We start from the raw sequence: 23,000 nt of genomic DNA, 5'->3' as shown, positions 1-23,000 counted from the left end.
CACCCTGCACCGCTCGGTAAGTTTCACGTTCTGTTTCAGGCCGGCGTGACAGCAGGGCTGCCGGACACTTCCCATTCATTTCTATGGGAGCCGACATGCGAGCGCTCCCCATAGAAATGAATGGACTGCTTTTTTCCATTCATCTCTATGGGGAGCGCTCGCATGCCGGCTCCCATAGAAATGAATGGGAAGAGTCTGTCCATTCATTTCTATGGGGAGCGCTCGCATGCCGGCTCCCATAGAAATGAATAGGAAGTGTCCGGCAGCCCTGCTCCGTAGTGTGAATGCACCCTTACGGTGCCTTTTATGTATGTATGGAAGCGGCACGCAGACTTTGCCGCCGCTTCCATCCATATATAAGGCGCACCGGACTATAAGCCGCACTTACGATTTCTGAGGAAATCGTAGGTTTTTATGTGCGCCTTATAGTCCGGAAAATACGGTAACTAAAAGGCAAGGCTAGAGCAGAAAAAGAATTTACTGAAATTCAGGGGAAAAATAAAATGTGTTTTTTTTTTTGTTTTTTTTTTAATATTATTGTTCTATTTATTGCTTAACATTCTAAATAGAAAGCTGCTAGATATCAGCAAGCACAGCAATGCCAATGATGAAATGATGCTATCCTAAATATCCTAATATTACAAGATTTGGGTTATCTTCACATTGCCATCATTTATGCCCATTGCTCTGATCAGTTATCAGGATATGACTGAAACGGCAACAGAATGACTGATGCAAATGGAGCAGCCCCTGTCTGAATCAGTCTCCATTCACTTTAATGCTAAAAACAAGAAACAAGCTTTCTTCTGTCTTGATGGTTTACTTTTCTCACACAGTGGTCCCCAACCTTTTTTGCACTAGGTACTGGGTTCAAGCAGGACCATTTTCCATGGACCGGCAGGATGGGGTGGGGGGTGCGACAGGATCAGAATGAGTAGGAGCACCGGGTGTCACAACTGATGTTATATCTAGCTGCCCACTAGCATCCAGAGCTCCCCCCACCTCCAAACCGCAGAATATACAGTTGGTAGGAGGTAAAGTGGGCTGTACATATATGTTCTTGTCCCTGCTCCTGTCTGAGCAAATTCTGCATGTAGAGTAGTAGCACTGTATATTGAGCCTCAGTGTACAGCACTGCTACTTAGCAGCCCTATACACCAAACAGCGCTGTAGACTGGGGGGGTGCTGGCAGGACCTCAATGTACAGCACTGTAGACAGTCCCCCGCCAGGAGCTATGACACTGTGGCCAGATCGCTGACCCGCTCCACATAATGTGCTGTGCCAGGAGCCGCATCTACTGAGGCCAACCCGCTGCCCTACCTGTGGGCCGGAAAAAAACAAACAAACAGCCTGGTCCTGGTCTGCGGACCGATGGTTAGTTCCCCTGTTCTAGCAAAAGAGAAAGTTGTACATGGAATAAAAGGGGTTGTCTCATCAAAGCAAGTTAACCCTTACCCATAGTGTAGGGGGCAACTTACGGATCATTCAGACCCACATGCACTTTTAGTATGTTTGAGGAAACTAAAACACTACAAGTCAGAGGATGCACAACAACATTTCTGGAAGAGAAAAAAAAACTCCTCTTTCCATCCATTTTGCCGTGACTGTAAAACCGTGTGGCCCCAGTTTTGAGTGGCTATTTATTACACTGACCCTACTGTATGTGTGCATCTGAAATAGGAAAATTAGATTGTAGGAAACTCTATACCAGCTCTCAGGTCACTGTCGGCCATTACATTTCTGTAACCTCTGAAAGCTGCAGTTTTCCCAATGCAGTTAAACGTGTAATTGGACGTATGCACATCGCCGTGCAAATGTTACATTTTCCCACCAAACTAACAGGGTAAACATCCTTGTTGGCTTGGTATTCTTATGAACCATGCCCTGGCCATGGATATTTGATCTATAAAAAACAAAACTGGCAAATGATGCAATGATTCCCAGCAAGCTAATGAGACATTGCCCTATAAAACATTACCACCTTTCTAGTAAAACCTGAGACTTATTGTGAGGCATCCAAGTTAAACACTATATGAGCTGTAATACTAAACGTTTGTAGCCATAGCTCAGAATACAGCGTGTCCTTCAGAAATGTAGAAAAAAATAAATCCTAAAGAAACTTTTATTGTGAGTCACAATAATGAACATGACAGAAGAAATGGTAAAAATCTGCAGGATAGGACAAACCCCAATAAACCCGCACATAGTGCCAAGCATTACAGCTCAAATATACAAAACATATCCTATTCAACATCAACTTAATATTCCATGGTAAATATGATCATACAAAACTTTCACTGCACAATAAGACTATGTAAAGCAGATAAATGTTGGACAGCGATTTCAGAAGACGCTCAGATCAGTGGCTATTTGTAGGTAAATCTGTCAATTAAGCTCCGCCTCTGTTGCACTTGCCAGCGGTTTTGTATATCTGTAAAATGCTGATTGTCTATACATTGCTTCTTGAGTTTGTAGCCACACAGGTAGGTTTCTGTTCATATTAAAATGTCCCTACACACGACCATTATGTTTTGGTAGGTATTTTAGATCTAATATACCCTTGTGAGTGGACAATTTGCCGTACAGTACTCCATTCTGATCCCCACCATATTGACATACAGTTTTAGGCTAAGGCCCCACTTTGTGGAAACGCAACTTTTTTTTTCTTGCAGATTTTGCTGCGTTTTTTTTTTTTTTTTGAGCCAAAGCCAGGAGCGGATTGAGCAGAAGGGAAAAGTATAAGAAGCTTCCTATACATTTCCCATTCCTTTTGTAGCTTTTCCTAAGTTTGGCTCAAAAAAACACAGCAAAATCTGCAACAAAAGAAGCTGCGTTTCTGCAACGTGGGGCCTCAGCTTTACAGTACATCACATTCAGCTTTCACAGTATTTTTAGTGTATTTTAAGTATTAGTCAGTGCCAGGTTTGAATCCAAAAATTAGGAACAAAGTCCATGTTGCCACGTGGCAGATTCTGCATGTGACCAAATATCAAGTCTTTCCTCTATACTTTTCACTCTCTTTAATTTAATAAAAACATCACCCAAGAATCTTCTTTTTGTTTTGAAGTGACAAAACAAGAAATAGATGCTTTATAAAATTATTTTAGCTAGTCTATTTTATTTTACTAGGGAGCAAATAAAAAATAAATTTCCAAAAATGCACTGTTGGATTACAAGCTATTGAATTATATTGATGAAAAATATAATTGCTATACAAGTCAAAAAGCATCTAGGTTTACATTACGCAAATAGTATGACAGCCAGGATTATGTCTGAACATATACCATATACAATCCTGACTGATCTGATTTAGTAAATACATGTATTTCTAATATAAGAACTGTTTGCGGAGTTCCTATGTTACACATAATAGAAATTAATTAGTAAATTTACAGAAGTGCGTTACCAATCCCCATTATCATAGTGGTGTGTCCCTGCACAGTCTGGCCCCAATTGATTTCTTATACTGATGACAGGAGTAGCAATGCAATTCCCCTGGAACCATATGAATAGGAGGGGAGCTGCACACGTTCCAAGTCAGTAGCATTTTGAGGCACCCAGAGTCTGCTGTTTTGTGCGGGGTCAAGGTGTCAGAACCGCCACAGAAGATATACTGATGACCTATCTTGGGGATACATCATTCTTATAAAAAGTCAATTTGAGACTGGAAAACCCCTTTAAAAGGGGATGTCACATCTCAAGGATCCTATCTATACTGGTAGCTTATGTAAATTGTAATATCGTAATTCCCTAAAATCTGCAGCAAAAAAACTCAATGCATTTGAGTTTTTCGCTACATTTTTTCCACAGCGTTTTTTTAAGCTGTGTCTTTGCTAGGTGGGGCCTTAGCCTTAAGGGGTATTCTCGTCTCAGTCATTCATTGTTGTTTGTCCACTACCATCATGTGCTGGTGGAGACAGAGTCCATATTCCAATCTCAGCCATGATTGGTGGAGATGGGAGTAACCCTTTAAATAATAACATTTCCAAAACTTACTCTATTGCCACAAAGAGATTCAGGAAGATACTTACATCCTTCACTTTGACTGTCTTTGTTTGAATTGTAGACCTAAGAAAATAATGAAATACAATTATTAGTGGGAATAAAAAAAAAAAAAGACGCTCAGTCAAAAACCAGTGCAGACATCGCCCCATGGTCTTGCAGGTCTTTTTCGCCTGGGATTTCTGCAGGGCTCTGCACTGGAGACTCCAAACAGAGATTCAAACTCAAATGTGAACACAGCCTTACAGAGTCAATTCAAACATGTCTAAACGTTCATTCAAATGAAAATCTGTAATATTGATGCAACATTAACATTAATTATGTCTGCCATATTTTCAGATGTTTTCTGTACAGATGGAACGGGCATATGGCATGCTAGTCAGACACTGGATGTGGTCTATTGCTTCATTACTGTGGCTTTGGAAGGGAGAAATGAATTGGAAAAAGCAAGGCTTAGACTTCATAGAAAACAACTGCTGTACATTTTACAGAAACAAACCCAAAACTCTTCATTATTTAAGAAGTAACTTTTTTTAATTTTAACAAATCAATAGTATAAGCGAAGATAAGAAATGTCTTTTTGCGATTCTTTCACCTCCGCCTGCTGCACTTATCATTCACTCTCAATTTACTACTAAAATCAGCCTAGTTGGCGCTAACTAGAAAGTCAGATTACAGCTGCTGCCTACAGAAGTCTAGGAAGAGGGAAGAGAAGGTAGACACTACAGAAAACGAGGCGCAGCCACTACTGAGGAATCTATCCAAAATACTTTTACTTCATAGCAGCAGAATTATCAATTATAAATGTAAATTCACTCAAAATGATAGTTACTCTTTAAGGCACACCAATATAGAAGGATGTAGGACATACCTATATCATTTCATTCATTATACCCAAACACATAGGCCCGGTTCACATCTGCATTTGGGTTTTCATTTGAGGAGTTCGCTTGGGGACCCCCCTGAATGTAAACTTATGCAAATAAAAAAAGCAGTTACCTAAGGAAACCTGCGGAGCCCATAGAATATAGTGGGGTCCGCGTGATTTCTGCACAAAACATGCAGAGAGAAAACTGTTGCTTGTAGGACTTTTCTCTCTGCATGTTTCATGTGGAAACCAAGCAGAATCCATACAAACCCCATTATAGTCTATGAGGGTTTCCCAGGTAACCGCTTTTTTATGTGTATAGGTTTCCGTTCGGGTGGTCCTCAAATGGGTTCCCCAAACAGAAACCCAAACGCAGATGTGAACCAGGCCTTAGGGATATGGCAACAACCGGAGACTCGCATGCACTTTGTATTTCAACATAAGACCATTCAAAAGCCTTTTGCCAAAGCCAGTCAGGTTTTCATTGAAGCATGCAGTTTTTAAAGATCAGACAAACTATATAAGTTAATGGAGAAAGAATTTCCAGAATCGGAATATAAATAATGCTTTATTTTTACTCTTGTATACTTTCAATCATATTTTTTCTCATATTTCCAGTAGAGCATGCTGTTGCTTGTGTAGAGCAATGCTGTCCAAGTGACAGCCCATGACCTAGATGCAGCCTTGCAAAGCTTGTTGCCACCCCTTTCCTGGAAATCTCCCAAGGCCATTAGACTACAAAGTTTGCAGAAGTCTAATTGGACAAGATGACAGTAGTGAGCGAAGCCTGTCCCTCTCTGGGAGGATCATTTGGCAAGTGTGGCAGAGGGCACAGAAAGTAGGCATGTGAGGTGATCTATTTAAGGTTTCATGAGAAATGCTAATCGATAATCATGGCCGAGCGAGAGCTGGAGCTGGATTTGTTAGCTGTGAGTAAATGTTTGATTTGGAATGTGGAGCAGCTGCAATGTAGAATGATGTCACAGCGCCTTCTGCTATTGGATAAACCCTCACCAGATGTGTGCAAGATCTCAGCCAGCGCAGACTGGAATCTAAACTATTGCCAGCCTAGTACACATGTACCAAGCAGACTCAAGTCACTTCTATGGACGCTACCCATGCAAAGGCACAGACAGACGCAGGAAAAGAATGCTGAAGAATAACATCTATAAAACTGCTTGATATAACAATATTGGTTACAGCACTCTGAAAGCATTCACACTAAGCTTTATAACTATTACAGCAGACATTCTGCAACGTGAAATCAGAACTATACAAGTATTAAAAATAATGACTTTTTATTGAAAATTAATTTATTGTAAAATATTTCAGAATCTCACATGACCTCAGTATTTTATTGTCAGCTGGTGTTCATAGGGCCAGATTTTACTATAAAATACCTAAATTAGTCCATGTTAGGAAAGCAGCTACATCTGGCCTATGGGACAACACGGTGGTTCAGTAGTTAGCACTGCGTGAAGCGTTGGAGTCCTGGGTTTGAATCCTGCTAAGGACATCTGCAAGGCGTTTATATGTTCTACCCGTGTTTGTGTGGATTTCCTCCCATACTCCAAAGATGTTGGCCTATTCTATGGATAGACCTTCAGTATTAGATTTAGGGGCTCTGACTCAGCAACCCAGTGGTCAACTGCCTGAAGGGGTCACAGAGTGCATAGGACCAACCCAAAACTTTCATTGATCGCAGATTCTGAGGATATCGGCCTGGAAATCCCCATTAAAGGTTGCTTGCGGATTCATCTGACATGTATTTGGATGCATTACCATAAATAGTCAAATAATTAGATTTCAATTTTCCAACAAATATAAAAAATACACACGGCAGTAATATAACCAGAAGAATATGGATTGTCACTTGTGGAGCAGGCAGACAGAAGTGCCCAAAAGAATTTGAATAAAGTGAACTAAAAGCCACTTGGTATCAACAGCTTAAAAAAAAAATATATGCCAAATAAAAGAAAAAGAGGGGCGGGGGGAGCAGAGTCTATATGTGGTCTGAAAAAGAAAATTCTGTAAGAATTACCAAAGCAATTCACCTATGGATGTCAGATTTTGAGGAATAAAGAGTTCAGACGTCCCTAATGTTTTTATTACCATGATATAGGAGAACTATTTATTTATTATGCTTACTTATAGAGCGCCATCATATTCCGCAGCGCTTTACAGATATTGTCAGTCACTGTCCCATATAGGGCTCACAATCTACATTCCCTATCAGTATGTCTTTGGTGTGTGGGAGGAAACCGGAGTACCCGGAGGAAACCCACGCAAACACGGGGAGAACATACAAACTCCTTGAAGATGTTGCCCTTGGCAGGATTTGAACACAGGACTCCAGTGCTGCAATGCTGCAGTGCTAACCACTGAGCTATAACTTTCTCTCAGGATTTAGGAGATAAAATTGAGGAAATACTTTGCTAACCCAACAATTGAAGAGTTTAGAAGCCGCAGACATAAATAATACTTTGTGTGCCTCACAGTGTCAGGGTCAAAGAGATCAGGGGCACAGCATTAAGAGCAAGAGTTACAGGCTTCTACTGCATAACAAAATCAGTCGAAAAGGGGGAAGCAGCAGCAGCAGATTCCATTTAAAGCATTTTGGTAGATTATACTGCCTTGTGAAGGAACCAGGGTATCCAGGAGAGTCACATAACAGTATTCTGTTACAGGGGTTTTCCAATCTTATGAAGCAGTGGCTTATTGTTAGGCTATGAAATCCCTTTATGATTGGTTGAGGTCTATCCTTTGAGACTTTCAATAGTCTTAAGATCAAAAAGGTTCCAGAATGCTATTTCAGGACTCTGCTCACTTTACTGTTTACCTGGTCACCCACTATATCAGGAACAGAAAGATTGTGTAATGTCTGTCATATAATGGCATGGATACAAAAGGCAGTCATTCTGCTGAATATCATCTCTGCTCAGACGCAGATTATACAATACAGACATGACCTACCTGTGTGGCATCTTGATCCAGCTGATAGTCCTGAACACAGGAACATAGTACATAAAGTAACAGGCTAATATCGCAGGGATCTTACTTTACCAAATGCCTGGCACCATTTTCAAATGGCACCACTTAACAACAGCTAGGCTAAGTTTATTCTGTGAAATACTTCGATCATTTACAGCTGCCTGGGTTCCCCTTTATTACAGGGTGTAATGTAGTGCCGTTATCACTCACTAAAGGGAAACTGGGGAACTGTTCTGCTGCCCCGAAGGGAAGGGCGATACTCACACTCATACTCACATGTTCAAAGTAGAGGACATCACACAAGCAAGAGATAAACACAGGTAGCATGGCCATATGGTGCAACGCAAGTCTGACTTGCAGACAAATAACACTCTGTACATTATTAGTAATTGTCTAGTTTTACTGCAGTAAAACTATCTGCATACGGTTGTTAAAGATCAGTTTATTACATAAAGCTATTCTTACACCAAAACTTTGTGTCTGTCAAAAACTAAAAGCATATCTAGTCCAATAGGGCAAGTGACAGAGGATGGACTTGCAATAACTCGATTAATCCAGTTAGGAAAGGGCCGTCATATCTAGGCATCAAGAGTGAAATTTCAAGTGTTCACCTTTTAGAGATAAGAAAAAAAAAGCAAAGCAACTTCAGTTTGGCAGCCCCAGTAATAATTTACAGTATCTAAAGGTCAACCGGTCTGGTTGAATGTAAAAATGTAATGTTTTACGGATCAGCGTTTCAATTTCAATAGATGGCAGCAAAGGTTGCCTGCACAAAGGAAACAAATGGAGGCCTGAGATGGCCACTAAATATAACAAGATCTTTCGTTCTTCTGCGCGTTGCTGGCAAGAGCAAGTTGCCAAGTGCCCCTCCCTTCTATAAGCGTCCCACACAAGCACTGATGTCTCCAGAATCCGGGCCTCCACATAGGTAGCAGCTAGTGCAAGCAGATTGCTCTAAAAATACCAAAATATTTGTTTCAGGGCTCCCTAAACCGGCGATTTACACAGGACACAGCATTAAAGTCAAACGGAGGAGGGAAGAAAATACTGTAAGATATTTTCAGACCGAGGCAGCTTTTTCTCCCACATAAAGGAGCTTTGTCTGCTTGTGCAGAAAACCACAGAAACCAAGTACTGTATTGGTTATGAATGTAAAGTTGGAATCTAGAGCTTAAGCATATAAGGCTGCAAAGGCAGCAAACATGTAACACTTCCTCTGGTTAGATCAGACCACACGGTTATGCAAACATCTGAAAAAGAATAAGAACAGTTCTCCGCCTCAACCTACAATATTAGCCTAAGAGCATCTCTTCCTCCAATAGTAAGTAGAACAACCAGCAACTTCTATAAAGAAAGTACCCACATGGAAAGATTAGTCTTAGAAACTGTAAAACAATCTATGCAAGGGCTGCAGGCATGCACATGCATGCGTGACATGAGCAGGGGGACTTTGTCACTGTATTGTGACTATCATCTGGTCAAGGGGCCAAAGCCTATTTAAAAAGGCGTCCTCTTCTTAGAACATCCCCTTTAAAGGGATTCGACCACCTCTTCCAAGCCTATTAATCTGCCACTACCATGTTATAGTGCAGGGTTAGGCAACCTTTGGTTCTCCAGCTGTTGCAATACTACAACTCCCAGCATGCATACCTGCTCTGCTGTTCTTGGAACTCCCATGGAAGTAAATGGAGCATGATGGGAGTTTCACTGCAGCTGAAGTGCCAAAGGTTGCTGACCCCTGTTATAGATATATGCTGTTGCAATGCTTTTACAGATGTACAAGCTCCTGCAGAATCTGCATTCACATAAAGTATAAGCAGACAGTATCATCAGACAGCAACAAAAGTCCAAAACCATTTTACCATTAATTGGTGTAGGAAGCAACTAGTTAAAAGCACCACTTGAAAGAAATGGAGCAATGATACCGCTTGCAGACTGCCAGTCTGTTCTACATAACCCTGCTGCACACCCCACAGGAATATAGAAACACTTTATTATAAACTCTCCCTTCCAGATACCCAAATAAACGGCTCTAAACTTCTCCTCGCACCTGTCGACTGCGCCCCATCCATACATTTTAGCAGCATTTATATTTCCTTCTCTACCAGGGCCAAGACCACCATGAAGACTTGTACATAATGTGTCTGTGCACATGAGCGTCCCATCATTCCCATTCTCTCTTGTCTTCTATCATTCCCATCCTGTCACCGTCCCCCACACACATTAAGTGTGCCCCTTTCTGTGCTACAGCCTTCTCACAGAATCCCTCCATGACTAGATCCTACTAGCAAACTGATATTCTTGCTATAAAATTATTCATCTTCTCCTTTCTGAAAGTGAAAGGCCATGTATCAAATATTTCCCTCCTGCTCTTTAGCAGGCAAGGTCATAGATGTATGATGGACAGACTGACTGCCATCAAAGGAAAATGAGGAAAGATCAAAGACCTTTATCCTGTAGTGTGACTGGGATAACCCTTGAGCATCCTTGGCTTCTGGGCTCAGTCACACCTGCGATCCCTTTAGTTACACCAGTGGATTTTACTTTTTCCATCCTACATCCTCATGTCTATGTTTACATTGACCCCCAGATCATGATAAAATTGCTTAGTATTCGGACAACCCAAGAATCAGTCAGAAAGGCAGCCCCTCATTTTCAGTCGGCCATTCAGTACGCACAGTATGCTAGCACTACCTAAAATCGTTGCGATAGCAACTTGTGTAGAAAGTAAATCCTTTCAATGAACTCCATAATAGATTACATATGAGTAGGGCTCTATTCACAGCTCAGGAGGATGACGCATTATAAGGAGTATTCATTATATGATGTGACCAGCAGCACTTTTCTCTACGCATTTTTCATGTGGAAACTAAGCGAAAACCAGACAGCCCCCATTATAGTCTATGGGGTGCGTGGGTTTCCTTAGGTAACCGCTTTTTTGTGCAGACAGGTTTTGGTTCAGCGGACTCCCGAACGCAGATGTGAACCAACCAGGCCTTACTTATAATGGGTCCTGGTGCCAGGCATTACTTATAATGGGTCCTGGTGCCAGGCCTTGCTTATAATGGGTCCTGGTGCCAGGCCTTGCTTATAATGGGTCCTGGTGCCAGGCCTTGCTTATAATGGGTCCTGGTGCCAGGCCTTACTTATAATGGGTCCTGGTGCCAGGCCTTACTTATAATGGGTCCTGGTGCCAGGCCTTACTTATAATGGGTCCTGGTGCCAGGCCTTACTTATAATGGGTCCTGGTGCCAGGCATTACTTATAATGGGTCCTGGTGCCAGGCATTACTTATAATGGGTCCTGGTGCCAGGCATTACTTATAATGGGTCCTGGTGCCAGGCCTTACTTATAATGGGTCCTGGTGCCAGGCCTTACTTATAATGGGTCCTGGTGCCAGGCCTTACTTATAATGGGTCCTGGTGCCAGGCCTTACTTATAATGGGTCCTGGTGCCAGGCCTTACTTATAATGGGTCCTGGTGCCAGTCATATTATTAGACGATGTGCTACTTTTTATGGTAAATATAACAATATCAACATCCGCTTTCTTTTTACCAATACCTACCGAATAGTAAACCTCCTGTAGCCTCTCTGGTTTCAATAAACCAGTCCGCTTTCCATATTTTGCACAAAGCCCCATTTAGCATTTTAATATATCTAAACGGATTTCATTTATTGTATATTACATGTCGATCGATCTTCATACTTTAGTCTGTTAGATGGATGGACCTGAATTGTTTAATCCCATCGCTCAGCCGCTTTAGGAGGTTTTAGCCGTCGGAAAAGCATGTTTCATGGTTAATTTGGACAAGTATAACATTTTAAAGCAAATGCGGCTCTCCAGAGGCGCAACTAAACCTTTACCGGAGTTCAGATTTATTAATGTGACCATAGTAATCACCATGGCAACATGAAGGCTTGGCAATGTCGCACTTCACGTTGCAAAGCCATCTGATTTACCTTTGAACAGATGGAGTCTGCTCAGCAGAGCATGGCTGAAATTCATTTTATTATGTTGTGTAAACTTGACACTAATCCTATGGACCTGCTATATTACTCTGCTGCCCTTTTCCCTGTCACGGTGGCTAAAAATTAAAGTCTGTATTCAAAGCCCCTGCACTTTGCTGAAGCCAGACCGAGGGGACATTCAGAAGCCGTCCATGTGGCTTTTCTGTTTTATCCTGTGCCATGTGCTTGGGTTTCAGAATGGAGCATTTTCATAAACACGGAGCAGAAAGACAAGCAGGAAAAAAACAGAAAGCTGGCCGGCCAAGTGGGTGTGTCTAGATTTGGCAAAGGAAGGAGGAGGGGGAACAAAGGAAGAAAAAAAAAAAAAGGCAACAACAACTTGGGACAAGTCTGTGTCAAACAACATCAGGATCCAACAGGACAGAACTTTAGGGGAAACAAATATGTAAATTTCTTTTTCCTTTCAGTGGGCTCGGAATACTTATTGAGAGATGTTCTAGGTCAGCCTGCCACCTAGTGGCCAGTCACTAAATCTCTGCAAGAGAAAACTGAACAGCAGCCAAAGCACCAGCAAGGGGACTTCTAGCACAAGCTAAATGGAGTCATTAATGTCAATATCACATGAAATACATCTTTTGTATATTAAACTATAGCAAAGAATTAAAGGTCCATTAAAGAAGTATTCCCACTGTGACTACAAGACTGATGCCTAGAACAGGAGGGTCACATTTCATATTATTTGGAATCCCTTCATCGGTAACGCTTATGTGTAAACCACATGGTGAGTAGCCCGGTTGTAGGGACAACAAGTCCTCCAAGTACTCACTATGGACCCTTCCTGGCCATCATTCCAGGCCTAGTGGATGGAAATTGAGAAGTTGTGAACAGCCCTATTAACCCCCAACTCCCTTCTGCAGCAATTAAGTCCTTCAGTCGATTAATTGAACATTTTACCTCAAATACAATTAATGAGTGATTTTAGGACACTCCCCTTTTTACATGCCACACCAGCTTTTTTTTTTTTTTCCATGCCACACCCGCTTTTTTACATGCTACCAAATACTGATTTTGGTTATTCACACATCAGCAATCTTGGTGAAGACCAGTGGCGTAACTACCGTAGAGGCAACAGAGGCAGCTGCCAAAGGGCCCAGGCCATTAGGGGCCCGGTGACAGCTGCTTCTGCTGCGTTTTTTTTTTTAAATTTTTTAAATAAGCCGTTACCGGCTGAAGTTATTCCATCCGGTAACGGGCCCTATTTACTGGCCAGCTGGGCCAGGATCAGTAAGTGACACCGCGGGCCCCACAAAGACTATCATTATACTCAGGGGTCTTTTCAGACCCCCAAGTATAACGATTGGAGGCCCAGGAGAGGTAAGGGAACATAACAAACAATGTTACTTACCTCTCCACGATCCGTGCAGGCATCAGGCCTACGGTAGTTGTCTGACGTCACATGATCCCAGCCTGCGTCCCAGGTCATGTGACGTCCGACGTCATTAAAGAAGGACAAGAGCAGCGGCCAACAGCATAGGAGCCGGGGGAGAGGTAAGCAACAGTGGGGGGGTTATGTTTTCATTCCCCTGGGTCTCCGATTATTATACTCTGGCGTCTGTAAAGATGTATCCCTAAGAGCGGCCTGCAAGTGCTTGTTCACAGCGCAGGCTGAGAGTCATCTACAGACACTGGCAGACGGGGCTGCCGCAGCCCCAGCCTGCCAGTGTCCAGAGATAACTCTCAGCCTGCACTGTGAAGAAGCAGACAGCGGGGATGCCTGGCTGCATCCCGCGATCGACCCATACGTCCATTGCGATCGACGTATTGGGCACCCCTGCTATAGATTAATGCCTGATCTATTAAAGAGCCCTGACACATGGCTATGGGAGATCAGTCACACCAGAGACATTCATTTCAACTATTTAAAGGGGACCTTTCACCACTCCAAGCCTGTGCAGCTTTCTGCCCAATGTTATAGATGCAGCTGCACAGACTCTGGTGCACTTTGAATTATGTCTGTAGCCCCCCTCGTTTTGGAGCTCTGAGCCCCATTAATTCTGGCGCCCTATATGTTAATTAAGGGCTTCACTGTCAGAAGGGCGTTTCTGACAATGAAGAAAGCAGCTACGTCAGTCTAACACTGTCCAATTAGCAGTGGACAGTGTCTGAGCTGCTTCTGCTGCGTGATCTTGGGAGTTCTCAGGAGATCAGACAGTCGTCTCTTCACAGGGCTGCACAGAAGACCTGGAGAAGCGAACCAGGCAAAGTATTGAAGTAGATGAAAGAGAACTTCACTGACATTGCTACAGGTAAGTAAAGAAACCCCTAAGCAATGAGCATAAGTACCCAGTACACCCTGTGGACCTAGGTCTAGCCCCTATACAACGAGCGTTAACCCCTATAGCCCCTAAGCAACTAGCATTACCCCCTATAGCACCTATGCAACGAGCAGTATCCCCCTATACAACTAGCATTACCCCCTACAGCCCCTTCAGTTTTCCATTTTATTAAAAATTTGGCTGCTTTCTGTCTGCTAAACCTCTCTCTGAAGTTCCTTCTAATAGAAGTCTCCCTTTTAGATAATTTGCTGTTAATTCTATGTTAATAGGGTAGTTCCGTTCATATATACATCAGGTTTAAAAAGGCTTCATAGCAAGTGGAAGATTCTGTATTCACACAGTGAAAGGAGATGGGAGGGGTTGGTTTATCTAACGGCACATCTGTAAACAGCTTTCTCTGTGCAAAGAGCAGAACATTCTGCACAGCACACAGCTTACATTATAAGAAAAATATATGATCTAGTATCTCCTTCTGGCTGCTTGTGTGGTTACAGATGGAATATTGTTCACAGACTGCAAGCAGTTTTCCTGATCCTGCTAATAGATTACCCTCTTCCTGCATCATGCCTGCGTGCATTTGCAGTTTTGTGTCCCTTGAACACCAATTATTATGGTCAGTAGGACTTTTCTAAGCTATTAGTTTGCTATTTCACAGTTAATCCTGGTAGCATTACATGTCAAATCAGTAGTATTAGTAATGTATAGGGGAAGGGATAGACTACGCCTTATTGTACATGCCCACAGCCTCTGACAGAAATGTAAAACATGCTGCATCCACAATGTTATTAACACCAGCCGAAAAACTGATAGGACACCATGTATGAAGGCTTAGACTGTCAGAACAGACTGCCCAACAAAACCCTGCACATATTTCAAAGTTTTCAAACAAACAATATAAGTTACACAAACATGTAATACCCCTTTAATGATACGGTCTACAGTCATAATGATGCAACAAACATCAATGTCTGCATAGGGCATAATAATATCCAAGTTTTGATGGCAACAGTAACAGTTGCAAAACATAAATCTCGCAATGAAAACCCATGTATTACTGTACTTTTTTTCTTCTAAAAAGGGAACCTGTCAGCTGTTCGGGTCATGATGAAGTGAAGAATAATGCCTATGGCTTCCATGGCATAGTACACTGGGAGGTGTCAGAGAAGTCTACGAATCATCTTTGGGAACTTCAATGTTATTAATCTCGTTAAAAGAGGCATAGTTGGACGGAGACAGAGAGAGTGGCCAAGACCTACATACCCACAGTGCCAATGTAATGACTTACATAAAACACAATTACTTACTGGTTCTCGACCATCCATGGCTTCCATCCACAGCCGCCTGTCCTCTTCTGAAAGAGCCTGCATTGTTATAGTACTAGCTCTGTAGTGGAGATAAAAAAAACTATTATAAAAAAAATTAAATTGACCATTTCGCATAGCAGGTGATATAATAGCGCACACAGACAGAACTCCCCATGCCACAAAGACACCACGCTTTTGCCCACCTGTCAAGTGGATTGCCAAAATGCACAAAACATGTTTTGAAGTGAATGTCCTCAATTGCTACTAGTTGAAGGAAGCTAACAGTTGGGACTGTGGGAGTATGGATCTAGAGCCAGAGCCGCTCTGAGGATACAATCTTTGTCATCTAGTGGGAAATGTAAATTATACAGCACCGTCTGACAGATTAACAAGGTTCAGGAATTGCAGACATCTGGGGTGACAGAATTACAATGTTGTATGACTTAAAAATACATCAATTGGTCTTTTAAATATTTGCTGAACAGCAGCTACACGATGGCGGCAACCAGGGGCATTAATATTACATAAAAGAGAACACAGGATAACTAGTCATTAATAATACATTGTGTATATGTACTGCCAACTAAAAGGGGCTGTCCTAACTCCATGTTCATGTTTGTGATATACTTTTAGAATGTTTTGTACACCAGAGAAGCTTCCGATATGCAAGCTAAACATGCCCATAGGATTACATTTGCCAGACAGAGGCTAGATAGGCTAGGATATATTTTTTGGCCTCCATCTACATCTGGCTGGTACAGGTTAGAATACTGCCATGAAAGACATGCAAAAGTGTAGTAGACTATGTCGAGTGGAGGACCAGCCTCAAAGAATTTCATGCCTTTAATAATACAGTGAATACTTTCAGCTAGACCAGAATTGTTATTCTGCTATAGTCTATGTATAACTGGTCATCTTCTTGGAATCACTCTTAGGGTGCATTCACACTAAGTATACGCTGAGCTGATTGTGAACGTAAAACACATTCAGAATCAGCGCGTACAAAGCAGATCCCATTCATTTCAATGGGAGCCACCATACGTGCGCTCCCCATAGAAATGAATGGGCTGCTTTTTTCCCTATTGGTTTCAATGAGATACGCGCGTATCACAGACTATTTTTCCCAGGAACTTTGGGTGGGACTCTCATAAGAGATTTTACTGTCTACACTGAAACAGTCATTTTGATATTTATGTTATTAAAAACAAAAAACCTATATTCTCAATAACTGATGTCAGCAGCATGACATTTTCTGCCACTAAACTACATACTGTATATACTACTAATACTAATATCAGCAGCCTGAGGACTTATGTGGCCCCACTTATTTATCCCACCCGCCTTAATTAAGAAACACAGCAGAAGGCCAAAGAATCACGTGTTACATGGAAAAATCTCTTATTTGCAACTTTCCTGGAAACCTTTGCTGCAGATACATCAGTACCATATGCGTCATTTGTAGACATCCAATGACTACTTCATATATTAATCAGTAATAGAAAGCTACTATTGGTTGACAGCTATATTGCACTTCAATGGGTTACAGACAAATGTCACACAGTGCTTTCTAGCTGGCTTAATGTGTGCTTGCTTACCTTCCTGGCATTACATCCCTTCCAATAATATGACTGCATATAGAGGAAACATGCAAGGATATTTAGGGCTATTTATTCACAGTCATGATCTTGGTAGCGTATAACAGGATGATATAGGGCCTAATCATGTGACAGCCTTCAGATGGCAGAAGCTGCTGTAATGGACAGGGAGAACATGCAGTCGGCTCCTATTCAAGTAAAAGGAGCAGCGATGCAATTTCATCCACTGTATAGCAGCAGTACTGGGAAATTGAAAATCCTCTATTACTTGAATAGGAGTGTCCTGCATATGTTCCCCATCCACAACATTAGCTTCCAGTGCCTAGAGGCTGCCAGAACAGCTCATCTGTGTGGGGTCTAAGTATCGGACCCCTACAGATCACATATTGATAACCTATCCAAATCGCAAGACAATGGCTAGGAGTCTGAATGCATTGCTGGCCATGCAATACGTAACCTTACCACTCCAATGTACATTTATGGCACTGATCAGTGTTGTGCTTGAGTGATAAAGCAAGGGCATGCCAAAACCACCTATTCTTCATTACATCACTCATTGTACAGCCTGATGGATAAATCAGGGTTTTATTGGTGTTCACAACCTCTTTTAGTGCATAGAGTCTGCTGTATACACACTTACCGATCAACAAGTTCAACATCAAAACAAAACCTCTTCTCAATAGAATCCGTTTTCCGTCGTATGCAGGACTTCAAGTACACAACTTCTTCCTCTCCCTGCAGATTAAGATGAAAAAACTATTTACTTGATATCAAAATATAAATAAATATAAACATTGACTGTATATATATATATATATATATATATATATATATATATATATATATATATATATATATACACACATATACATACACATACATACACACACGTACAGACACACAGACGTTGAAATAAAAAAAAAAAAAAAAAAAAGCAAGACAGAGATCCAGTTGCTGAAATGACTTAAAAAGTCTAGCAACAGCAAAACCCCTACCACAAGTAAAACAAAACACTTTTATTCTAAGTTCCCTATACAACTACCATCCCCTATAACACCGTATCGGTGATTTAGGAGTGCTTTTGCTGGAGGCAGACTCCCTTTCAACCAGTGAGTACATTCAGAATAGTTCTTAAATTGTTCATAATATCACTGACGGGTCATTACTCTCACTGAAGACTATTCACTGAAAAGAGTAAAATATAACTTTTATTTGTTCGTTTAAAATATCACCCAAGTGCTCTTTGTGCAAAACATAAAACACAAAACATAGGGTGTTGGAAAATATGGGCATGATTTGATGCTAAATTTGCCCTCAAATGTATCCAACCCCTTAATATCAGTTTCCCATAACACCTGTTGATAACTCAGGTTCAAACCTATTGGTGCTTAAATAGGTCTAGTACATATGGGTTAACTATTTACTGTGGTGGGTGGCAGGGTTGCTATGTATCAACAGTAAATAGTTAACCCATATATACTAGACCTATTTAAGCACCAATAGGTTTGAACCTGAGTTATCAACAGGTGTTATGGGAAACTGATATTAAGGGGTTGGATACATTTGAGGGCAAATTTAGCATCAAATCATGCCCATATTTTCCAACACCCTATGTTTTGTGTTTTATGTTTTGCACAAAGAGCACTTGGGTGATATTTTAAACGAACAAATAAAAGTTATATTTTACTCTTTTCAGTGAATATTAAATTGTTCATAGTTCTATATTTTATATATAAACATGTTTGAAAACAAATAAGACAGAGAAATGTGTGACACAAGACACACAACATCATGTCTCCAAAAAGTGACTGGTCAGCAAGAGCTGAGAAAAGCCAAGATATGAGAAATGAGCTTCAGAGAACAAACCTCACAGTGTCAGAAGCCAGGAGTGTATGAAATCCATGGAGTATGACTAGGGGAATGATAAATGTATCTGCGGAGGTTGGTTATCAGCTGCTTGGATAATAGGCAGCCTTTTTAACATGTATCACTTCTTTCAGAGCAGAAGAGTGAACACTCTCCACCCTATCTACACTAGCTATTTATCACACTCTTATAGACTGCTAAGCCTTATTAGAAATGGGAGGCTATAACCCAAGTAGGGAAAGCTCTGATATGACAACGTACTGCTGCTGATTATCCTTATACCAAGTACATGTCAGCCATGAAAATGTCTGGAATGTGGATTCTTAAACAAAAAATAGTAGATAGTTTCCACACAAAAACAGCTTGAGGAACTGCACAGATTTATTAAGGAAAAAAAAAAAATAGTTCCCACCTTTTCTAATTCTGACAGAACAAAACCCCAATTCTTTCCCCCTCCCTGAATTATATAGTGACTGTAAAGCTGGTCAGACACATCTACCGAATATGTGAAGGGGGTGTCCAGACTATCCTTTGATGGTAAGAACTGGGGAAAAAGAGAATCGTGCAAGCTGAATTTCAACATGTCCGATGTTTTGTTCACAAGGGAACAGAGTCACTGCCAAAAGCATCAGCCTTATTCCCCATTGAAAACACACGCACATTCAGGCAAGTTATAAAGGGTCGGGTATATGGCTACTTTTAAAAATCTTTACATAATAGATAGATAGATAGATAGATAGATAGATAGATAGATACCACTGTCTGGTGTAAGTTCAGAGAACAGTCAATGCTGAATAAATGTAGCATATCTAGATTTAAAGCGCACCTCCACTCCTATTATATAAGAAAATGCAATATATCTTAGTAAAGAAATAGGTTTCCTTCTCCACTTACCAGGCACAGTGACATTTTAAATACAAGTCTATAGAGAGAAGAGAAGAAGGATACTATAGAGGGCACATGTATAACTACAGTTGCTACACTGAGCTAGGGAGAGCTCTTCTGACACTGCTATATCTACAAGATAAGACTCTACTACTGATCAGAATGAGGCAATGAAACAATTAACAGCGGCCTCCTTCTCCTCCCCTCTCCATAGATTTCTGTATGAAATTAAGTACTGGGTACAGCTCTACTGCACATAGACTGAGCAAAGGTAAAGAGGCGAGCAGCCTAATAAGTGGAGAAGGAAACAGATTTCTTTAATGAAATTTTGTTACATTCACATGAACTATTCATTTGTGAAAATTGGTTTTATAATAGGAGGTATGCACTTAGGGAAGATTTCAGGGGGGAAAAAATGAAATAAGCCTAGAGCAAGTGTGAAGGGTTCGGGCATGACTCTCTTGTTTCTTTACACTAACAACATATCCGTTTTTCTGGAGTTGACAAAATAGTGGCTCAGTGGTTAGCACTGTTGCCTTGCCGTGCTGGGGAATACAACCAAGGTCAACATGTGCATGGAGTTTGTTTGTTCTTCCAGTCTTTATGTGGGTTACTTCTGGATACTTTGGTTTTCTCCCACATGCCAAAAATACTGATAGGTAAATTGGCATCCAATAAAACAATGGTCCCGTAATGAGAACCTGTATGGCAGCTGCTAACTCCCTACCTCTTTGGTCAGAAAAAGCGCATTACAAGAGTTTGTCAATAACATGAGAAAATATGGTCAGCAAGGGACACTATTTTTTTCCCGTGGATGTATGCTGGCCTAGTATTCTCCTCCTATTGTGAAATAGACATATGGACAAAATTGTTAATACCCCTCATTTAATGAAAGAAATAACCACAATGGTCACAAAAATACCTTGAATCTGGCAAAACTAATAAGGAAACTACATGTTGACAAGCCACAAAGCTTCTGGGAGAATGTCCTATGGACAGATGAGACAAACATCAAACTTTTTGGCAAGGCACATCAGCTCTATGTTCACAGACAGAAAAATGCAGCATATCTCGAAAAGAACACTGTCCCTACTGTGAAACATGGAGGAGGCTCTGATATGTTCTGGGGCTGCTTTGCTGCATCTGGAACAGGGTGTCTTGAATCTGTGCAGGGTACAATGAAATCTCAAGACTATCAAGGGTTTCTTGAGAGAAATGTGCTGCCCAGTGTCAGAAAGCTTGGTCTCAGCCACAGATCATGGGTCTGGCAACAAGACAATGACCCAAAACACACAGCTAAAAACACCCAAGAATGGCTAAGAGGAAAACATTGGACTATTCTGAAATGGCCTTCTATGAGCCCTGACCTAATTCCTATTGAGCATCTTTGGAAGGAGCTGAAACATGCCGTCTGGAAAAGGCACCTTCAAACCCGAGACAACTGGAGCAGTTTGCACATGAGGAGTGGGCCAAAATACCTACTGAGAGGTGCAGAAGTGTCATTGACAGTTACAGGAACCATTGGATTGCAGAGATTGCCTCAAAAAGTTGTTCAACAAAATATTAAGTAAAGGGAACCATCATTTCTGTCCAGGCCTTTTCATGAGTTTTATTTATTTATTTATTTATTTATTTATTTTAAACTCTGTTGAAGTATGGTTGAAAAGCAATGTCTGACTTTTATTTGTTCATTTTCATAGAATTTTTATTTATTATTACTTTTGTCAGATTCAAGTTATTTCTGTGACCATTGTGGGGTTTTCTTTCATTAAAGGAGGGCTACCAACAATTTTGTCCATGTGTGTATATCCTAGAACTAGAGAAAATGAGAAGGAGGAAAGAAAGAAAAAGCCTTTAGTAAGTAAAATCCATTTTCTTGTTAATAGCATTTTCTTTGCATATTGATTTGGAAAAATAACAAACATTACATTTCCCATAAGGGGGGTTGTCACAGAGTTTCCTAAATTCGAATACGAAAAACCTGCTTAATGCAGTGACAGCTACAATTTAACTTACCGCTTTACCCCCAGATTTTTGATCAAATGGGACAATGGTGATTTGCCTTGTATCCCGCTGATAGGTGCAGTAATGTTTGACCCAAGATGTTCCAAAGTGTCCTGCAATCAAGTGACATATGTATTAGCAAAAAGAAAAGTCCTCACATTAGCATATTACTTTGGGATTAAACTTGAACATATACCGTGTATACTCGAGTATAAGCAGAGTTTTTGAGCACAGTTTTTGGGCGGTGTCAGTCAGGGGGTGCGATTCAGAGCTCCAATCAAAAGCAGTCAGTGTTCGAGCTCTGAATCACCCCCCTTTACCTGCCCCTGCCTGACACCGCCCTTCTGACAGTACAGAGCCTAAATAGCATATCAGACATTACAATTAACAGCACTGCTTGCTCAGGAATGGTGGGGGCTAGAGAAAAAAGCCCAACTGTGAAGGACTCAGAGGAGAAGTGCCTATTACAGATAAGAACTAGACACAGTGGAGGTAGTGAAAAGTCCTCTTTAAAATTAACCGAGACCCTAAGTAAATTCCCAAATAAGGAACCTTCTACAATAATGCACCAGTCCAGTACCTGCAAATTGGGTTTAAAGACAAACCAGGAAATGATGCACTTCTCCCCATATTCCATGTATAGACCATTTTGTGCAGCTGTCCCCACCGATCTGAGAAACATGCTTAGGGCTTTACAATAAATATTTCTCAAGCACAATACATGCATTCTAAATAACTTAATATGCTAAGGGAGCGTTCACACTACCATAGGTGTCCTCTCAGCAGTGTCCATGGCTATTCTCCGTACAAGATTTTAGCAACGGACACTAGCTGGTCTGTTTGCAATTTCCATTCATTTCAATGAGATTTTGTCTTGTGTCCTTTAGTGTCCATTTGTGTCCATTTACAACCATGTCTGTTTTTTCAAGTGGACAAAAAATCCTACATGCAGGACTTTTCTGTCCGTTTGAAAAAAAACGAACATTAAGTATCCGTTATTTTTTATTTATTTATTTTTTTTAACATTGATGTCTATGGGTAATGGACATATAACGGACAGTAACTGATAGCCATCACTTATTGTCCGTTTTTGTCCATTATGATAGGCGTCCATTTTTTTTGTTTGTTTTTTTTTTAAACGGACACCTTCTGAGCAGACACCAATGGTACTGTGAACC

The 23,000-nt window shown here is 41.1% G+C and overlaps 1 protein-coding gene across 2 annotated transcripts in view; it reads right to left on the bottom strand.

Annotated features, from left to right (window-relative positions):
• Positions 1 to 23,000, bottom strand: part of ARHGAP26 (Rho GTPase activating protein 26) — a 229,047-nt gene that overhangs the window by 140,587 nt on the left and 65,460 nt on the right. For both annotated transcript variants that reach the window (XM_075275014.1, XM_075275015.1), the window contains exons 9-12: positions 21,835 to 21,935; positions 17,708 to 17,802; positions 15,473 to 15,551; positions 4,033 to 4,069 (exon numbers count right to left, since the gene is read on the bottom strand). In XM_075275014.1, coding sequence (XP_075131115.1) covers positions 4,033 to 4,069; positions 15,473 to 15,551; positions 17,708 to 17,802; positions 21,835 to 21,935 — 312 coding nt within the window. The remainder of the gene's footprint in view (positions 1 to 4,032; positions 4,070 to 15,472; positions 15,552 to 17,707; positions 17,803 to 21,834; positions 21,936 to 23,000) is intronic.

This window comes from Leptodactylus fuscus, chromosome 5, assembly GCF_031893055.1.
Source record: "Leptodactylus fuscus isolate aLepFus1 chromosome 5, aLepFus1.hap2, whole genome shotgun sequence".
NCBI lineage: Eukaryota > Metazoa > Chordata > Amphibia > Anura > Leptodactylidae > Leptodactylus > Leptodactylus fuscus.
The sequence above is the reverse complement of the archived record's forward strand: the minus strand, read 5'-3'. Positions and strand labels throughout refer to the sequence as shown.